We start from the raw sequence: 21209 nt of genomic DNA on the forward strand, positions 1-21209 counted from the left end.
GCCACCGCTGCAGTTTCTGCATCATTTTTTTCTTGCTTCCTGAAAACAAAACGAATGAGGGGATGGAGGGAGGAGGAGGAGGAGGAGGAGGAGGAGGAGGAGGAGGTTAGAAAAGGTCAGTAGGAGGAGTGGAGGTGAGCTGGAGGTTTGTTTAGTTGATTTTAGCTTCAGATGAAAGCCTCAGTGGAAACATCTGGACAGCACAACCAGCCTGCGGACAAGACACACACACACACACACACACACACACACACATTTTGCTTGTAACTGTGTGTTGCAACTGTAACTCAGTTCAGATTCATATGAAGAGTACATTTTCTGTTTGTAACCTGCTGCCTCTGTGTTGCTCACATCTGTTATGATCTGATTGTCATAAACTGAAGCGGTTTGCCAGGAAGGATGTGTGTGTGTGTGTGTGTGTGTGTGTGTGTGTGTGTGTGTGTGTGTGTGTGTGTGTGTCATGTTCTTAGATCCCTGTGTGGACTTTAACCTGAATGCACACTAACCCATGGGTAGAGACTTCTTTTTGAAGGTTAAGACTTGATTTTAGGGTACAGGTTACAATTAGGTTAGGGTTAAGGCTAGGCACTTAGTTGTGAGGGTTAAGGTTAGGGTAAGGGGCTAGGGAAAGCATTATGTCAATGACTGTCCCCCATGGGGATAGTGAAACAAACATGTGTTTTTTGTGTGTGTGTGTGTGTGTTTTCTTGTATCGCTGGCAATTATTTATTCTGCCCTCGAAGATGAAAGCGGAGCATTCACTCAACTGCTGTACTCAAATCAAACTGTATTACAGTATCGACATGCACAGGTGTGTGTGTGTTTGTGTGTGTGTGTGTGTGTGTGTGTGTGTGTGTGTGTGTGTGTGTGTGTGTGTGTGTGTTTGCTGGCAGCTGGATGCAGCCGTCTCATATCCATTATTGATCCTATATCATTACCCACTGCTCCGCTCTATCAAGACAAAAACACCCTGTTATTGGAATATCTCACCACCAGTATTGACCTGCGACACACACACACACACACACACACACACACACACACACACACTGCTGTCTCAAGAAATTAACATCAAATGTGGATTCAAAGGACAAACCTCTTTGATGGCTCACTGATTAAAACCTTTTCTTTGCCCCAAATGTGTCATTTTAACTTTCAGTTTTACTGCATTTCTCCTTGTTATTGTTTTTTTTAAAAGTCAACATACTGTCCTGCACATCATCAAGACAACAGGTCAGACACAGTTTAAAGACACACATCGTGTGCTTTAAATACTGTTGTCAGGTTCAAACTACACAAAACAAAGTACTACATAGATAAAGTTAATTATTTCACCACTGACCCTTTGCCAAGGCATGTACGTGGCATGTACGAGAAAAATTTGTTGGCAAAATTGTTTCCTCCGAGTATCTACATCTACCATTTCACAATTTCCCCCAGTTATTTCAATCAAGTTTCACACCTTATGACACTATCAGAAGGCTCCATATTCCTTGTCAGTCATGAAATCTACAGAGACAGAGGCTGTGGAAAACCAACAGCTCTTCCAGTTCCAATCATGTAAATAGTACTTGCAATCACTTGTAGGCCGGCCCGTTGTGCACCTTTGTGGTCTTGTAAGCGTCTATGAGAACATGAGTGTTTACAGGCAGAGTGCTGGCTGCTGTGAGGCGTAAACAATGTCATGATCCGAATTGTTCTTAAGTTGCCAGGTAGCTCATCTACATGGCAGTTAACAGTGTTTGATGTCGCTTGTTTTGATTGGCTGAACCTTACCGGTGGCGAAAACGGGAGCGAATAAAACAAATGGCACATTTCAGCAGAGTGAACTTTTGCCTTGTGTTTGTGTTGTTTCATCACGAGATCTGTTGTCAAATAACATCCGAATTAGCCACCATAAAAATTGCACTCAGTGGAAAAGGGTCTCAAAGCCGCATTAGTGTCCCCTACAGGTTGACATGTGTACTACACCCTAAAATATGAACGTGTTGGCCAAAACAAGTAACATTCTGATGTCTTAGCTATAGCTTGTCTTTAGTATCAAACTACTACAAAGAATTATTCGTCCACAGTTGCTGAGACACATTGATCTTGACGTATTTAACGGACTCATGAGTGCAGAAACACTCCAGGAGGAGAGTGGAGAGACAGAAGGTGCATTGCGGGAAACTTTCTTTAAATTTTCTCTCCACTTGCTTGGTGTCAAAACCTGCAGAATTGTTAGAGCGATGTTTTTGGGCAACGCTCCCGGCACAGTTAGCCAACGGGCCAGACCTCATTCACGTGACTCCTGGCATCAAGATGTTCCTGCCAGAATAAAGACGATGCTGAGGCAACACTACAGGTGCTGCTGGACGCTCTGTCGCCCAAACAGTTGCCTGTCTGTCGCTGCTGCTTCACAGGTGACAGACAGGAGGCTAAACGTAGATTACTGATATTGTCTGTAGCAGAGATGTGACTTTGTATTTGGGACGAGTGAACATGCTGCACTCCCTTTTTATGTATCTAATGCTAACACAGTGTTACTCTGTGACATGATTGATTAGTTGATTGATTTGATTATTAGCAGATAGTTGTTTTTAATGAATCATGTTGAAGAGCAGACGGTGTGTTTTTGGATCCTGCAGTGTGTCTATATGCTGCTGCTGCTGCTGCTGCTCAGCTCTCAGTCCTAACGCCGCTGTTTGATTGGCAGTTATAGCCCCGGGAAAACCCCAGGAGACACACACACACACACACACACACACACACACACACACACACACACACACACACACACACACACACACACACATAAACAGAAGCACATTCGGACACATGCACTCACTTAGGGGATTGAGGCACATTTTCACATCAAATCAACATGCAGGCTTGCCAGCAAAGACACACACGTACATATATTTTTGAAACATGTAAACATGCAATGAACACACAAACACATACACACACACACCTCGAGGGAGATGTGCTTGTGAGGGTTTTCGAGGGATGCTGGGAAAATTGGCCCTGACACGTAAACAAAAAAGCCCCAAAATGGCTTGATTTAGCACATCGATGTGAGTGTGTTTGTGTGTGTGTGTGTTTGTCGAGGGACGGTCTACATATTCATCAAATGAGGCAGATTCTTATTGATTCTTGTGTCTATTAGCAGCGTTAAAGACAAGACTGGAAACACTGGACTCAGCCGTTACATTTGAAATCACACGCACACAAACAAGCACACACAAAGTACAACACACACACACACACTCCTATCAGTTATGGTAGAAACGAGACAAAATATTTGATTCTGTTTAAATTTACATTTGTTTCAGTTTCTTTTTCATTTTTAAGATCTGGGAGTGCAGCAACATGAGTACAACAGAGTCCAGCAGTCAGATAATCACGAATGGTAACAAACCTCCACCATATTTACTGTAGTTGTGTACACACAGTTTTTCTGTGTACTCACTTTCACCATCAACTTGTAACCATAGATGCAGACAGCCTGTATGCAGAAACCGAAGCCGGGATTCCACCGGACACGACTCTATAACGACGCGTCTGCGAGCCGGTTTCGTTCCGTCCTCAAAGCTGCTTCTCCTTGTTTCAGAAGCAGAGCGGTTTGCGTGCCCGATGTTGTTGACTTGTTGATTTGGTCCTTTTTCCTTGACTTTTGTGCTTCTACCATGGGTAATTAGGCTACGTAGTTAAATGGTTTCTATTTTTGTCTGTTTCAGTTGTGGTTTTTGTTTATATACGACCGGGAGTCTGCACAGGGTGTTTTAGTTAGAAAATTGACCAGATTCTCTATGCCCTGACGTCGACTTCCTTCAAAAATAGACTCGCCGCGTATTCACGGCGGAGCAGGGCGGAGAGCGGCTTCTGGGGCGCGCTACGGCGCGTCTGGTGGGATCACAAGCGTTGTCTAGAAAAGGCTGCAATCAGCTCCGGCGGCCGCGACGCAGCCGCGCTAGGCTTTAGATTCTCAGAATGTCTTGAAGCTGCACTCTCCTTGTGATGCACCCTGCTCTACTTTTGTGCCAGATTTTGTGCACAAAGTTCACCTACGCAGACCTCCACAACATTCATCCAATGACAATCTGGCTTTAATGGGAGGTGAAGTTATGAGATCCTCACTGTAAAGATACAAGACTACAGTGTCTACTGTGAGTCAGTCTCTGTGAGGCTGTCCTTACGCCTAGTGATGCTTTGTGCTAAAAGCTAACACATCTAATTTTAGCGTGTTAGCATGCTAACATTTGCTTATTAGCACTAAACACAGATACACTACAGCTGATGGGAATGTCACTAGTTTTGCAGGTATTTGGTCATAAACAAAATAATCTGGGGATCATGAAAGTCACTAGGGCTCATCCTCTGGGCACCATGGATATCAGTGCCTTCCTAGAGCCATGCTGCTAGCATGGTTAAAAATGGAGGAGAAGTACATTTTGTACACCTGAAACTTTACTCTTCAGTCCTACCAGAACTTGGCTAAAAAAATCTCAAGTTTGGCAGGAAATATAGGAGATGAAGATATCAAGTTATAGGTTACTGTGATTATTTAAGTTCCAATCTAGTCCATAACATCTTAGTCAGGTGTTTTGTAGGATGCTAATTCTTTATATAATCCTCTTCATCCTCCATCGCTACCTTAGTGTGTGCACTTGCATCTGTGTCCATTTGGGGCGCAGCAGGATCAGCACCATGGACAGCGCTTACCACACCAGATAAGTGGGTTAGATAATTTGGCTAAACTGAAGGCTTGTTTATAACCCGTTTGATCGTCTGACCAATCGTATTAAATGTTTTCATAATTAATGGAAATTATGGTCATAAATGTGGAAAATAAGACAGGATGTAAAAAAATATAGAAAACACAACAACTGTGTAATTTATGTCTTTTTCATTTTCTTTTCCACACAAGTTCCCCTCATGCTAACAAATATCTTTGTTTTCTGCATGTGTGCCGACTTATGCTTTAGCGGCATCTTACAGTTCAGTAGACAGATGGGCACAATGAGCAATGCACACACGAACACACACACACACACACACACAAACAGATGGAGCCATGAGTCTAGTTTGAAGAGAAATAATATCTGACAGAAATCCTTGAAGATCCTTCAGACTGGGAAGCAGCCCAACTCATCACTGTGTGTGTGTGTGTGTGTGTGTGTTTTAAACAGACACTGTGTTCCAGTTCTGTGTCCTTAAGGCGTCCAGGAGAAATTGCTTCACTGTGTGTGTGTGTGTGTGTGTGTGTGTGTGTGTGTGTGTGTGTGTGTGTGTGTGTGTGTGTGTGTGTGTGTGTGTGTGTGTGTGTGTGTGTGTGTGTGTGTGTGTTTCATTATGGCTGTAGTCAGCTGTTAGGTATGAAAGCCAATTACAACCAGAAGATTGCGTTCACTTGCTTGCTGCAAACTTCGGAAAAGACAAACTGAATAAATAAGTGACTCTGTAACTGCGTAACTGACTCAGTAACTGACTTTCTTACTGACTGACTGAGGTCGTTTCCACTTTACGGTTTCAAAGTTTTTGTCAACATTCAACACTGATCATGAAAATGAATCATTTTCATGTAAATTGCCATGATGAACAATATGTTATCTGAAGCAATATATGTAATTCGTAATAGGGTAGTTTTAGCTTACCTGTTGAAGCGGCTGCTTTCTTGTAAGCTGCTTGTAAGATACAGTTTTGATTGAAATCTTCGATGACAAGAATTAAGCCTGGATTGGTTTTGTTTCCTGCATCTTTGTTGTCTGTACTTGTACGTGTAAATGTGGTTCTAGCTTTCTGTTATTAAATGTTATCTGATGTACCTCCTCTACCAGCTGCAGACCTTCCTTCATGCTTCATTTTCAACTTTTAATAATGTTTCCATTTTGGCCAATTTCTTATACTTTCACCCCTATTTATATATTTATATATTAGTTTTTGATTTTATGTGTTACTTGCAACTGGAAATATGAAAGATTTCACTCAGATTAAATTAACTTCAGAATAATATAGTCTTGGAGAATAACATCAACGAGAAAATGTAAAGATTTTCTTTGGGATGAACAGTGAGGCAAGGGTTAAATCCACCAGTCTGACTGGCTGTCTTTCTTTTAGCACACATGTAATTAATTATTTGCTCACTTGACAGCTGCTCATAAAGGTCACTCCTATCTTGCAGTAAGTAGGAGTACGTTGCTTGATAAATGTGTCTTATTCACTTTTTCATTTGTAAATTAGAGGATTTTTGTATGTAATTCTGGGCCCAGATTCAGAGTTATAAGATGCATGAAGGAACAAATTTGCAAAGAAATGAACAATCTAACCAGCTAATGAACAACTTGACTGATTTACTGACTCACTGACCGACTAACCAGGCAGCAAACAGCCTGCAAGTGCAACCAAGAGAGAAGCCGTGAGAAGTAATGAATGAAAGTGGAGAGACATTTAGACAAAGTGAGAGAAATTTTCTCTGAGAGCTTCCAGTTAGTTTCATTTCTGTAATAGCAGCACACACACAAACAAAACATACCCTCAGTCACACACACCTTAGCACACACACACACACACACACACACACAGATGCAGACAGCGCTGTTGATTGTGTATTGCCTGTTTGTTTATTAGCTCTCTGATTGAGCGGCTCTGCCTACCTTAGATTGGTTGACCTTTCCAGATCCTTCCGCCGAGTCCGCTAAGTAGATCGGACGGCGAACGCGTCGCAGCAACACTTTATTCAGATTGTTACCGAATGAGGAAAAAGCTGGCGGTCATATATGTGTGTGTGTGTGTGTGTGTGTGTGTCGCTGTTTGTACACACTCACTCTGCCTTCATTGGTTCAATTGAAGCCTCATCTCCATATAGTTTGTATGCAATTACATCAGAGCGGCGCGCTGAGTGCCTCTATATGATTGTGTCTGGATACTGAGTACGAATAGCTGTGGAGTATGTGTGTGTGTGTGTGTGTGTTTGTGTGTGTGTGAAGGATAATTTGTGAGAAAGAGCAGCGATTCATGCTCGATGTATGAATATGTGTGTATATGTTTATTTTTGTGTGTGTGGAGCAATTCATGGTCGATTTGTGCGTGTGTGGGGCTTTATGGGAACATTTGTGCAGGTTTGATGGGTGTGTGTGTATGAGAGGTAATTTGTGCTAGAGAAAAGCGAATCATGCTAAATGTGTGTGTGGGTTTTATGGGTAATTTGTGTTAGCAGGATGTGTGTGCGAGAAATGTGTGTATATACATTTATATGCATATACATGTACATATGGATATATGAGTGAGTGTGTGTGCATGTGTGTCAGCCAAGATGTGAGTGCAGGATAAGAATGGAGTGTGTTTCTAGTGGCTTGTTGGTCGCTAACGGGGCTTTAAAGGGCACGTCCGTCAAAACACGGCACAGCTGAATCTCATTTATCTGCCATAAACAGCTAATCATACTCAGAGAGACATGATCCCACTCAGACACACACCTTCATCACACACACACACACACACACACACACACACACACACACGTCACACACACACACACACACACACACAAAACTTTGCCTTACAAAGGTTTTAGACATCACAATAAGGTTGTTTACTGTGTTACTTTACCTTGATTCTGCTCATCTAGTGTAACATAACTTAATGAATGATCTGTGAAGGGTAGTTTTATCATAACTACTTGAAAGCACATTTACTTTTATGTTCTTCTCCCTGTTCCGTAGTAGTCATGTTTGCAACCTTTAGTGTGGGAAAATACACTATTACATTGTCAGTGCTGGAGTCAACACTTGATCAAAAACTAAAATGGTTGAAATTCAGTTTTATGCAAATGACAAAGAAATAAGCTTGGAAGGCCGCTGGTAGCACCCCCTATAGGCTGCATTGTGTTCATCACATGTAGCTGTCCTTGGAGCCTTAAAATGGAGCTTTTAAAATGGAGCTTGATGCTTAAATGTACAGTTTGTCCTGTGGGTGGTACTAAAGGAAAGGTCGTGGGTCATTAAAATCTAATGGGTTGCTCCGGAAATGCCACGCCAGTCTGCTTATTATGTAATGATATTTCTTGTGCAGAAGTTAAACTTTTGGCCTGACGTCATCTTATAAAAATAAAAACAACTCACATTTCTTTTGATTGCTGTGAAAAATGATAACTGTCCCTTGCAACCGCTACCACTGCTTCTGGCTTCGGCAGAACCGATACATCACTCACTGCTGATTGGTTAGAGCAAAATAAAACACAAAAACACATCAAGGTATCAGCTAACATAAAAACAATCTCAGGATGAAGTGAAGTGAATTGAAATGACAATTCAGTGCGATTGTCATGCTCAGTCAGGAGGAGACCAGATTTATTCCTTCAAGATCATCAATATCCACAGTATGTCTTGTGACTGATTCCTGTATGTCCTTCTCTGTGTCTTCCAGGCTGAGCTGATCTCCAGTCAGTGTGAAGCCCAGCGAGCTGCCCTGGAGCAGATGGCCATCAAACTGACTAGCCTGCAGTATCCCTCCCCCGCCAGCAGGAGGCACTACAGCCAGCTGGCCAGGAACAACAGGTAAACACAAGAGAAGAGAAGAGGACAGAATAAGGAAACTTGTTGACACATTGATGGTAGTTGATGGTAGAAAAGTTGCTCACTGGGCACATTAGTTGAAAATGTTTTTCATGCTTCCTCGGGCTTCTGCGTTTCTGGGCTCATAGAGCATGAGCACTAGAGAGTCCAAGTGTTTTTTGAGACTTCCTTTGGCTTCCTGTTGGCTCCCTGCACACATGAATGGGATAAAATAATTTAATGATACAGCCCATGTAGACTTTCCAAATCTTACTGGACTGAATGGATACCATTCTGATGGTACAAAGAGTCGTTTCAGGGTGTTTGTGATGCTCAGAAAAATGTATTCATCATTTTACAGCCGTTCATTATGTAATGATAGTGTATAGAAAAATGTCCTTTTAGGCCAGTGTGTGTCACATGATCGTGCAATACCGAACGTGGCCACTACGCAAAAATGGCTTCACAGCCCAGCACGGTCCGTGGGGGCTTGAGTTGATACAGTGTGTCAGAGTATAAATTTACCCACTGAGGTACTGCAAAAACAAAATGTATATTCTCTGTACACCACCTTTATAAAAGAGACATCTGTGAAACTGATATTCTGATGAAATTCCAATAAAAATGTGTTTTGAGAAGAGACTTAAAAAAAGACACTGACTCAGACAGCCTGATGTCTTCGGGCAAGTTGTTCCAGAGCCTCGGGGCCCTGATGGCAAAAGCTCTGTCCCCCTTAGTTTCCATCCTGGACTCAGGAACAGAGAGGAGACCCCTGCCCGAAGATCTCAGACTACGTGAAGGTTCATAAGGGATTACAAAGTCTAAAATATAATCTGGGGCCAGGCCATGAAGAGCCTTAAAAGTAATCAATAAGATCTTAAAATCAATCCTGAAACAAACAGAGAGCCGATGTCAAGAGGCTGAACCAGGTGTGATGTGGTCGAACCTCCTGGTCCTGGTTTACAGCCGAGCAGCTGAGTTCTGTACAGTCTGCAGTCGTTTCAGAGTTTTTAGATTAAGACAAGTGAACAGGCTGTTACAATAATCAAGGCGTGAGGAGATAAACGCATGCACATGTGCAGTGGACCACACAACTAGGAAGCACATTGGGAAGAAAGAAAAACTGTTTTTGTCACATGAACTAAGTGAGAGACTTTAACAATGAATGAATAGGCACCATCTTAGAACACGTTCAGGCCAGTGTTGGCCTAAAGGTTGGAGAAAGCCGGTGGAAGGTTGCTGGTTTGATCTCCCGACCAGCAGAATAAATCTTGGTCGAGCAAATAAAAGCCCCTTGCTCCTCATCATCCATGGCAGCTGCCCTCCATCACAAGTATGTTCTCTGTGCGCACAACTCTCAAACATCAACAAATAGTAGAAGAGACAAACAGAATAAAATACAATAGAAGAGACAAAAACTACCAGATGATTATTCTCTGTTCTGATGAGGAAAAACACACAGGCAGAAGAAGGAAAAAAAAACAAGACACAACAACACAGTGACATGTGACACACACAGTTGAATGCAATCATGCACGCACAGAGTTTGAGTGTTAACAGCAGTAATCTGGTGTGTCCAGGCTCGGCTCGGCGAGCGGCGTCTTTGGTCACGCTGCCTGTCGGCGTTTTATCCCCGGCTTTGAGGAGCCTCACGCCGCGGTTATCACTCACACGCAGGACACACACACACACAGACACACACAATAAAAACATACACAAAGTTGTGTGTATGCAAATTAAAAATGAAGCTTAAATTGCTCCCTCTCAGTCTGTAGTATGTTTTGTTCTGCAGACTTTGTTGGTGTTGTCAGTGTGTTGTCACAGTGACTTACATGAAGGATGTGGTGGGTCCTAAATTGAGCATACAGTATATTGCAGTTTTGGTAACACTGCACTGTCTTGTGTGTGATTTAAATAAAATAAATATAAGTGGTTTACACACACACACACACAAATGTAAATGAAACACTCATTTTGTTTCTGTTTGTGTTTTTCAGTCCTCTGTGGCTGCAGTGTAATGTTTCAGTAATTTACATCAGATGTGTTGGACACTAATTGGTTATTCATATATTAGCTGTTGCTCTGCAGATAAACATTTGTGTGTGTGTGTGTGTGTGTCTGTGTCTGTGTGTGTGTCTGTATGTCCAGTGCAGTGGTGTGTGAGTTTCGTATTAATTGGATGTTACCAGTTTTTCTTAGCTGTTGTGAGTTCAGCTCAGTTGAGATTTCTCGTTTTGGTTCAGTTGTAAAGAAAATGAAGGTCAGACTGAATTATTTACTGATCTCACACAAAATATCTCAATTCTAAATTAATGCCAAAAGAATTTTAATAGGGAGAGAAATATATCTGTAAAATGGCCACCTATATTGAATGTTTACTTATCATTTTTTATTGATTAGTAATGAAGTTAAATATAAAATGAATTAGGTTTGGTATTATATATTTTAATAAGAAATTTAAAAAAACATTACCAGACAGTCTTGTTATTTTTTTATGTTTTCCCAGTTGTTTTCTATTAAAAATAATCCAAACTGATTAACATGTTTTCTTATAGTTTGGGTGTATAAAAGAAAGATAAGATAACTTTGTCTCAAAGTAACAGACATTTGTTTTGACAAGGCTCAACAAACAAAATGCACATTTAAAACCCATTTCAACACACACACACACACACGCACGTGCGCACACACGCACGCGCACACACACACACATGCGCACACACGTGCACACACACACACCTAGTACAGGAAACTTAAACTTCAATGGAAAAATAATGTATTGATACGATATGAATCAATTGATTTATTTATTCACTTATTCATAGGAACATTAAATACTTACTTACTATATAAATAAATCTATACATTCATTAATTCATTCTCTACCAGTGAATGAGTGAATGCATAAATGAATGGGAGAGTGAGAGAATGAATCAATGAATTAATAAATTAATAAGTAAATGAAGGAATAAGAAAATAAGTGAATGAATGAGTAAATGATTGAGTGATTATGTCATCGCTTTTTAAATAAATGAGTGGGCGATTGAATGAGTGACTGAGTGAGTGAATGGATGGATGAATGAATTAATAAAAGAATGAATGATTAGATCAATGCGTTAATGATTGATAAGTGAATGAGTGAATAAATTATTAACTGTATTAGTGAGTAATTGAGTGAGTGACTGGATGAATATGTAAGTAAAATGATGAAAGAATGATTTAATTAGTAAAATAAATGAGTGAATTGATGGGTGAAAAAATAAAGAAATTAATAAAATGATTGAATGAATGAATAAGTTAGTATATGAATGAATGAATGAATAAATTGTTAAATGACTAAGAGTGATTGAGTGAGTGAATAGATTAATCATAATAATAAATAAAATAAATGAGAGAGTAACTAAGTGAGCGATTGAATGGATAGATGAATGAATAAGGAATGAATGCCTGAATAAGAGTCAAATTGTGAGCAGGTGCTCTGTGCTGCTGTTCACTGACAGTTTTGGGGGGTTTTGGGTCTGTAGGAGTGACTTCATTAGAATGAATGAACGAATGAATGAGTGAATGAATGACAGCATGAGGCGCTGTGCTGCTGTTCACTGACAGTTTGGTTTCAACGTTTCTGTAGGATGAATCCATTAGACAAGACGAGTGTCAGTGAATCACCTCATAAATCCAACAGAGTCTCTGACTGAAAGGTGACGGCTGCCAATATGACTCATTCAACCTTTCACTCTGTCATTTCATCCCCCTCTCCTGTCCTCCCTCCTTCCTTTCCTCCCAACTACTCTTCCTCATTTTTACTTTCCTTTGCTTTACCTTAATCGCTTTTCTCTCTCTCAACTTCTACCCTTTTGTCCGTTTCCTCCTTTCCTTTTCTCCTCTTCCCTTACTTTGTTTCCTTCCTTCTCTTGCCATCTTCCCTTCTTCTCCTCTCCTCTTTCCCCCCTCCTTTCCATCCTTTCCTCCATTTTCCTCCTACCATTTTCTTTTGACTTTGGCTCTTCTACTTTCTTTCTTCCTTTCCTCTTCTGCCATCGTTTACTCCCCAAACCCCCCTTCCTGTCTTCTGTCTCCTTTCCTGTTTTCACCCTCTCCCCCTGCTCCCCCCCATTCATGTTCTGTCCCAATTCCCTCTTTCATTCTTTCCTCCTCTCTTACCTTCTTTCCTCCTTCTCTCCATCTTCTACTGCCTCCTCTCCCCTCCTCTTCCTCCCTCTCTTCTTCCTGCTGTATGGCGGATGATGAATTAGAGACAGTGGTTACAGCTGCTATCGCTGTTGCAGCAGCAGGCAGCAGAGAGGGAGAGAAAGACTAGCAAGTATTGGGAAGTGATGAAAAGAGAGAGAGAAGTAGAAAGTGGAGGATGATGACAAATCCATTAATTTCAGCCTGACTGGAAGGACACTACATGTGTTTTAACCAACAGTTTTCACTTCACCAAGACGTCTTTTCTGAAACCTGTTAGTTCGGAAAAAAAATACTGAGTTTGAAGCAGGTGAAGTAGTAGTAATAATAATAATAATGATTATAAAAATTATAATAATAATTATTTGGGCTGCCCCTGACTAAAGAATTTCCTAGTTGACTAGTCGTTGAACGTTTTTATATTAAGTGCGCATGCGCCAACGTGCATGCTGCCTGTTGCCGTAGCTCCATCTCGTCGATTATATTTTTTGCTTAGTACTTCTACTCCCTGTGTGCACTGACGTGACAGTGAGCCGCTGTAACAAAAGAGTTTCCCCTCGGGGATCAATAGAGTATTTCTGATTCTGATTAAATAAATTGTTTAAATTTATATTTTTGGAGCATCAGAAAATGGTTTGAGTTCCAGTTGAGAAAGAATGTTACAAGTAACATTGTTAACACTGTGCTACATTACTGAGAAATACAAAACCATAATAATAAGGAGCACGAAGTGAGCCGCCTGTTGCTAACAGCAAAATGAAGCGGTAATGATTCTGAATGTGTCGGAAAAACCAGCGAGGAGACTGAACATTTTGATAATTTATTTCAGTATAACATCACACAAGTCTCATTGTTCAAAACACGGGTAGCTTCCAACTTCACAAAAGCAAATACTCGTGGACGTTACTTCCAACTTAACTCGCTACAAACTTGGTCCTCTCCCGCTAAACGCCTCTCCTGTCCCCGCCTGAACACACTATGTCTTCGTCCTCTCCGGACTTAGAGTCCTGGACGAAGCCGCTATAAATCACCTCAGTACTGTATTCCCTGTCAAACTGGCCTCCATCGGTCTCGGCTGCTGTGCTCGGTCCCGCTCCTTTTGACCCGCAAATTTGTGCTGTTGACCAATAGCAGGCCATCTTGTGCCTCACAGCCAGATAGTCCAAAATGGAGGAAGCTATCATAGCTTACTAGCTGTGTTGCACCATCCAGTTTTATTTAACCTCCTCTGTCGGAGTATAAACTGCTCCACAAAAGTGCAATGGTTACGTCTTTTAAATAAACCGGATGTACTGACCCGTTAGCAACCGAGCTAAGCTACCAAGTTTGCGAAAAGATTGTTAGCGAGCTTGTTAGCTTTGGGAGATTTATTTTCTCTCTTCAAAAACATTTGATTGAGCAAAATGGTGTTCAGTGGTTAACAAAATGCCAGGGGGAAGTTAACTGCACAGTACAGAGATGACGGATAGAAGCTCGGAGAGCTGTGGTTACTGTCTAGCTCTAGCCCGGCTGGCTAGGGTGTTAGCTCACCTGCTGCAGTAGGTCACCAAGTAGCCCAACGAGTAGTCACTATGTCAGCAAGCTTCTGGAATCACGTATTTCTTGAAGACACGGATTAATTTCCCTGTGACACTTTCTGGTGTGATCAGGCTTTAATGAAATAACAAGAATGTTTTGGAAAATACAAACAAATATTGGTTTGATCCACAAAGATGTAGCACAATTTTTTTTTGCTGACCTTGATGGTTTTACTTATCCACCTTGCTGTAGTGATGTAGAAGTGTAGTCCAGGCTGTGTCAGCACACCGTGACATCACTGCTGGGTGTAATAGAGTCGACTGGAGATGGAATTCAAACTGATGATGTTGAGGTCACACAAAACACACAAACACATAACTAACTAACTACCACTTGAATTACATTTTGAGCAATTAAAACTTAATTCTCTCTTTGTGAAATGTCTGTATGACTAGTATGCTACATTTTATTATATTCAGTGTTGACTGGAATTATGACGAGTTAGAAATGAATAATAGATTCGTATAATTAGAATTTCCTCAAGTGACTAAATGTTAGAACGGCTCTCCGTTACACTCCCACGCGCTCCGTCAGCGCCATGTTACAGAGAGCGAACCTGACACTTCAAACGCTCTGTAACTGTCCCGGTGTCGTACGCAGCCCCGCAGTGCCGCCACGTCGCTCCTTCCTCTCCGATTTGTCTGTTTTCCCGTCTTCCACCCCCCGAGAGATCCTGTTTTACAAAGCGTTTAGTTAACATTAGTGTGAGAACAAGACGGAAACAGGGGAGAGGAGGGGAGGGGAGTGGAAAAACGACAAACGACAAGAGAAAACAATCTGTGCGAGTGTTGTATCTGCTTCATCTGTCTGAGTCAGTAAAGGGCCGCCCTGCTCGGCGCATAATGAGGAACGCCGCCTCGAGGGAAGGAAGCAGCGCTCGCTTCCTTTGCTTTCTTCTTCTCTGTTTAGTTTTTACTTTATTGAGAATCACTCGCAGTGGAGGACAAGGGGATGTGAGGAGAGGGAAGAGTTGGGAAGAAAAAGTAGTAAGAGGAGGAAAAAGATGGATGAGAGGAAAGGGGAGGAGGTGGGAGGAGCAGGTGGGAAGATGTTGCATTATTTTGTTTTATTTCAGTGTAGTTTTTCGCACCTCTTCTTGAGGTACAAAAAGAGGGAAGTTAAGAAACAGAGGTAGAAGAGGGGAAGACAGAAAGTTTTGAAAAGTGAAGACATGTTTGCAATGTGAGGGCATTTTTAGCGGGTGAGGACATATTGGAAAATGCCGACATTTGGTAAGAAGAGGAGATTTTAGGAAAGTGAGGACATTTAAATGAAAATAAGAACATTTCAACATTTTTGAAAAGTAAGGTGTTTTTTGAAAACTGGGGAGGATATTTTCTATTCTTTTTGGCTTTTTGGGGGTTAAGACTTAGTTTTAGGGTTAAGGTTGGGGTCTAGGGAATTATGGGAATTATATTAACAGGTGTAGAAGTACAAACATGTAAATTCAATAGTAAAACAACCCTCTCTACTTGGATGGCACATCAAGTTTCTGTGCGTGTGTGTGTGCTTGTCTACTTGTTTAGTGTTTAATGTGTGCGTTGCATTCTGGGTAACTGTGTGTACATGTGATTATCAGTAGGCGTGTGTTTGGGTTGTTTTGTATATTTGAGTCATTGTTTTCATGTATGCTTTAGAGAGTGTGTTTTGTGTTTTGTCATGTGTGGTCGTCTCGACTAGCGTGTACGTATAGTGTGTATTTGTGTGTGTGTGTTTGTGTTTGCGTGGAAACGCCATGGGCCTGACAGAGCTGTCAAACTGTCGGCGGCGGCGACCGGAGAATTCCAAACAATTTCACTGCTAATGTTGAGAAACATGTTGGCGATCCCCGCCGAGACCAAAAACCACGGAATATATAAATAATAAACACACACACGCTCACACACACACACCTTAACAAAACGGCTGACAGTAATGTGTGTGTTTGAGCAATCGGCCCCTGTTCCAGCAGCATAAATATTTGATGTGATCCTGTGTCGAGGAGGTGAGAGGACAAGGGAGGAGGGGGGTGAGAGTGGGAGGGGTGAGGCGGAAAGAGGAGGCTGGATGAGGGATGGTGAGGGAGGAGTGTGAGGGGAAATAATGTGGGAAAGAAAAGGAGGAAGGAAGAGTTAGAGGATGTGAACAAAGACTGTGGACAGTATGAGAGAATGTTGGAGGGAGAGCAATGACAGCGTGAGTAGGAAATTGAGAAGGAAGGAAGAATGAGGAGGAGGTGACATGAAAGCTGAGAGGTGGAGGTGAAATGTGGAAAAGGGAGGAGGAGGAAGGATGTGGGATGAAGCAGGAACAGAAGCAGAGGAAGAGGAACAAAGGAGGGGAATGAGAATGGAGGGAGAAGGCGGTAAAGGTGGGAACAAGTATGAAGTAAAGTGTAAAGAAATGAAGAGATGATGAAGCCTGGACCAAACACCTTGACTGACACACACATACTCAAGAAGGTGGGTGTCTTCCAAGTCCACTACCAGGCAAAATCAAAGCGGCCCATCCCCAGCACTGCGTCACAGTAGAAATGAGATTTTATGGCTTCCACCAGTTTGTTTGGTTGTATTTGGTTTGTCTTTATTTTAATCCACCATGAACCATGTTGTCCAGCCGGCGAAAAGCCGGCGATCGCAGAGAGACGCAGTAATTGTTTAAATGTGGGGATAATGGCGCACACTTTCAGGCAGTCTCTCCTGGACGACATTCCAGCGGGTGGGTGTGAATGTCACATTGTCAGTTTTGGAAAGTTACAGAAATTGTCGGTAACAGGCCCTCCTAATCGAACATCTGAAAGGTGTGGGGGGAGGGGGTTTCCGAAGCTGTTCGACCATCCAACAAGCAGTTCTGATGGAGTATGTTAGCGCCTTAATAGTCCTCATAACCACCCATTTCTTTATGAGCTCTTTGTGACACCAGAGAAGATAAATAAACCCATAATGTGCCGTAAAGTCGTCTTTTTTTTTACTTTCTTTTTTCTATTCATTTTCCATTGTGGGTTCAGGTAGCACTGATGATGCAGGATGATACCAAAACTGTTCAGTGAATGAGTTACCTGTCAATACACATGATTTCATTTTTACACCTCTTTGTTAATTTGTAAAAATTCAGAGTGAACACAAAACTCACTGGAACTAACTTGACCAAATGACCTGAACTACAGGTGTAAAAGCAACCTACAACACTGTAGAGCTGAAATTATCTGTTTAGAACTTCTATCTTCCTTTGGAAACGTTGATTGATTTTGTGTTTCAAAGGAGAGGTAAAACCCCAAACTGTCTCCGTAAACTGCAGCAATCCAGAAAGCTGCACTGAACCACGTCTCCACCTCCACCTGACAATAATGCAGTAACCTTTGACAAAGTAGAGTCACTCCTCTTTGTCAGCTGAGTCACGTGTTTGGTTTACCTGTAAAAACTGGCAGAAGTAGCATCACAGGAAGTTTTGTCCTCACAAGAGAAGCCAGGCACAATCGAAATACAAGATGTAAATAAATTCTTGTTGGAAAAGATTTAAGTTTCAGTTCAAACGGCTTGGAAACAGACTATTTTCTGCTACTAGAGTGTGCCTCTGTCTGTCAGAGTCTCTCTCTCATTCCAGTTTGTCTTTTCAGCCGCATTCTTTATCAACATAACAAGATGCATATGTCTCTCATTGCCGCAGGACAAAACAATATTACAATAATACAAAAAACAATAACAGAAAGTAGAACATGTAGGGAACACAAAATGAATAACAGAAAAAAGAAGATTGAATTACAACAATAATTCAACTTAATAATCTCTCTCTCTCGCTGTCCTCAGTCTGCAGGAGTTTGAGGCAGAGTACCAGGAGCTCTGGGATTGGCTGACGGACATGGACGCCATGGTAACAGACGGTCACCAGCTGATGATGTCAGAGGAGCAGAGACATCACCTCTTCAAGGTAAGACAAGCTCTGTTGTCTGTCTGTCTGTGACTCAGGAACTTCACAACACACAAAAAAAGTTCTTGCTGGTACCAGAAAGTTTTTCTTTGCGTACAGGAACCCCTTTTTTATGGAGAGTCTGGTCTGGTTTCCAGTGACTCTCCCTCTTTGCCTCCAATGTGGCTGATGCCTCTTACCATCTTTGAAGACTGGCTGAATCCAAATATCCACCCTCCACGCTTACAGACTGAGCCCCTCGAGTCTTAAGTTGTGAGCATCATCGCTTAGTTGTTGCGATGAATTCAAACACTGCCGAGATCTTGATCTTGATCTGCGCCTGCACATAAAGTCTGTAATTGAGCGGAAGTCTGGACATTTGGATTCAGCCATCTCCTGTCGACAGGTGGAAAAGTGTTGGAGGGTGCTGGCGACAAGTGTCTGACCGACATTGATCTGTCAGGCACTTGTTCTTCTAAATTTGGTTAAAAGAAACAAGCACCAAGCAACTTTACTGGGAAGCTTTTTGTCTGTTCTCAAAGTATGAACATTTTGAAATCTTAAGAAATGTTTAGCCTGATAATCATACTGACTTACGATTGCTCTAGTATCATCAGTAGCAAGTGAGTATCTGTCCCACCAACATCAATTTTCAGTTGACACAGAGACTGTGGTAGCGGCTGCTAAGCACAGTTAACATTTTTCACAATGATCTAAAAAAGATGTGCTGATTGAAGAGTTGTTATTTCTGTAAGTCGACTTACACGCAGCCTGTACAGCTGTGGCCATTGTTCTGTTTATTTTTTATGGATGCAATGAGGTAGCTAGCTAGCTACGTATGCAGGAAGATGACGTCCTCATTTTTAATCCTGCCAACAAAGTTCTGATTGGTGGATTGTTTCTCCAACTGGGGGAAAACAGCCTTAAATGAGCACAACACCAGACCTAACTGAATCACTGAAAAAAATTGAAGGTTTGTGGGCTGCAATTCAGATGTCTGGAACCAGGCTGAGACGTGTTTACTAGCATTTGAAATACAGCCTACATGTCCATTTTCAAGATAAACAAACCAAAACAAGACTGCTCCACTGGCTAGACTCCGACTCTCTGCAAAACACACAGATTTTAGACAGCATGTTTCGCAGTATATTTATTTTGCAACACTGAAAGGCGAAACACATCAGCGTGTGATGCATCATGATGCAGGTAGCAACAGTGTTGCATGAGAATACACCACTGTCCTATTTCCAGAAAAGCATCAGCTCTGTCACGTGGTGTCATATAGCAAATTTGTTTTAAACTGGAAAAGTACATTCAGTGATGGAAAACAGTAAAGGAATTGAGGAAATGAGAGTGATTGGCACTTTCTCTTGTTATCTGAACTTTTTCTCTCTGACATCACACAAGTCATGGTTTTATGTTGAGAAATGGTTGTTAAAGTTCACTCCTTTAGTTGCTGTAACGCGCAACAAAGATTCTCTACTCATTGGCTTTACAGTGATGTCACAAATCTCCCATCAGCCACCTCTGCCTCCATTATGAAGCTGTCTGTTAATCAAAATGTCTAAATATGTAGAAACAGAGAGGCAGCTGAAGCAAATGATGTCCTCCCACATTTCATTCATCCATCAATTTGTCTGTCTCCCCCATCCCTCCCGTAATTCCTCCCTACACCTCGCCATCCCCTTTTTACAGCTAAACACACACACACACCCTATCTTCATCCTTACCAAGGAGAATGGGATTACAAGGCATAGCCTCCCTCATAACCATATCATAGAGAAGTGTGTGTGTTTGTGTAATGACTTCACTGCAGCCAAATGAGACAGAGGAACAGCATGTGTTACGATTAGAGATCTGAGTCATCCTCTTCTGTCCTTCACACACATGTGTACACACACACACACACACACACACACACACACACACACACACACACACACAGATGCGTTGAGAAACTGATAAAGAAATCAAAGACAGACAGAAAAAAAATACATTTGTTTTTCCACAAATTTCCATGAGTCAAGTTCTGGGAAAAAGCTTCTTTAACTTTATATGCAATGTCAAACGAGACGTAACTTCCAGCGCCACTGTTGGTGCTACTTGTTAGCTAAATGAAAGCAAAATTAGCATAACATTGTCTGTGACAACATTAGGCTTCTGTACATGCACTTGATGTACATGGTGTTGGGTTTTATTAATGCAGTAGTCCACTACAAATAGTCGCATTTTCAGTCAAAGTCAAAACTGTTGGATGGATAAAAAACACTTTGTTTATCTCAGATCTTTACCACTAGTGGGGCAAAAAAAACGTTTTTATATAGCCGAGTATCACAAATCACAAAATTGCCTCAAGGGGTTTTACAATCTGTACAGCATATGACTCTCTCTATCCTTCGACCATCGATTCATCATTCAGACCGTAACTACGAGCCGCCGAGTGAGAACAAACCACTATAAACATTTAACATGGTAAAAATAGCTGACTAAAGGAAAGCAATGAGAGGAAACCAGCATTAGGCTCAACTGTGTTTTTAGCTTAATGCTGATGTTAGCATGCTAACATACTGCTGTTAGCTCCAAAATTATTAGGATTTGTCCTCTGGGGACCATGAATGTCTCCAATAAATGTCATCTCAATTCATCCAACACTTTTCCAGATATTTCACTCTGGACTGACACCCAGCCAAATTACATTACCATCAATAGAGACATATCGCTAGCGTTGCTAAGTATACTGCAAACACGTTGCCCGTTGAGTTTCAAAACATCACCACTGAGCTGGGAAGAAATTTTGGCATTTGAGGCATTAAAACAAAACGAGGGAGTGTATGTTAAACTCACATTTATGTAAACACAGTAAAATACACTCACTAACCGTTAAAAACACAAATGTATGCCTACATCTTCACACACAGTGATATTTTGACTGTCTCACTGCTTACACACACACTGGTTGTGTTAGGGATCCGACCGCTGACATCTCATTCTCTCCTTACCCAGAATGCACTGCTGCAAACCAAA

At 41.6% G+C, this 21209-nt stretch overlaps 1 protein-coding gene across 8 annotated transcripts in view; it reads left to right on the forward strand.

Annotated features, from left to right (window-relative positions):
* Positions 1 to 21209, forward strand: part of akap6 (A kinase (PRKA) anchor protein 6) — a 225277-nt gene that overhangs the window by 124147 nt on the left and 79921 nt on the right. For all 8 annotated transcript variants that reach the window (XR_006374663.1, XM_044167634.1, XM_044167639.1 and 5 more), the window contains 2 exons: positions 8407 to 8537; positions 18086 to 18206. Coding sequence is in view for 7 of the 8 variants with exons in the window: in XM_044167634.1 (XP_044023569.1) it covers positions 8407 to 8537; positions 18086 to 18206 (252 nt within the window). In the remaining variant the exon portion in view is untranslated. The remainder of the gene's footprint in view (positions 1 to 8406; positions 8538 to 18085; positions 18207 to 21209) is intronic.

This window comes from Siniperca chuatsi, linkage group LG15, assembly GCF_020085105.1.
Source record: "Siniperca chuatsi isolate FFG_IHB_CAS linkage group LG15, ASM2008510v1, whole genome shotgun sequence".
Taxonomy (NCBI): domain Eukaryota; kingdom Metazoa; phylum Chordata; class Actinopteri; order Centrarchiformes; family Sinipercidae; genus Siniperca; species Siniperca chuatsi.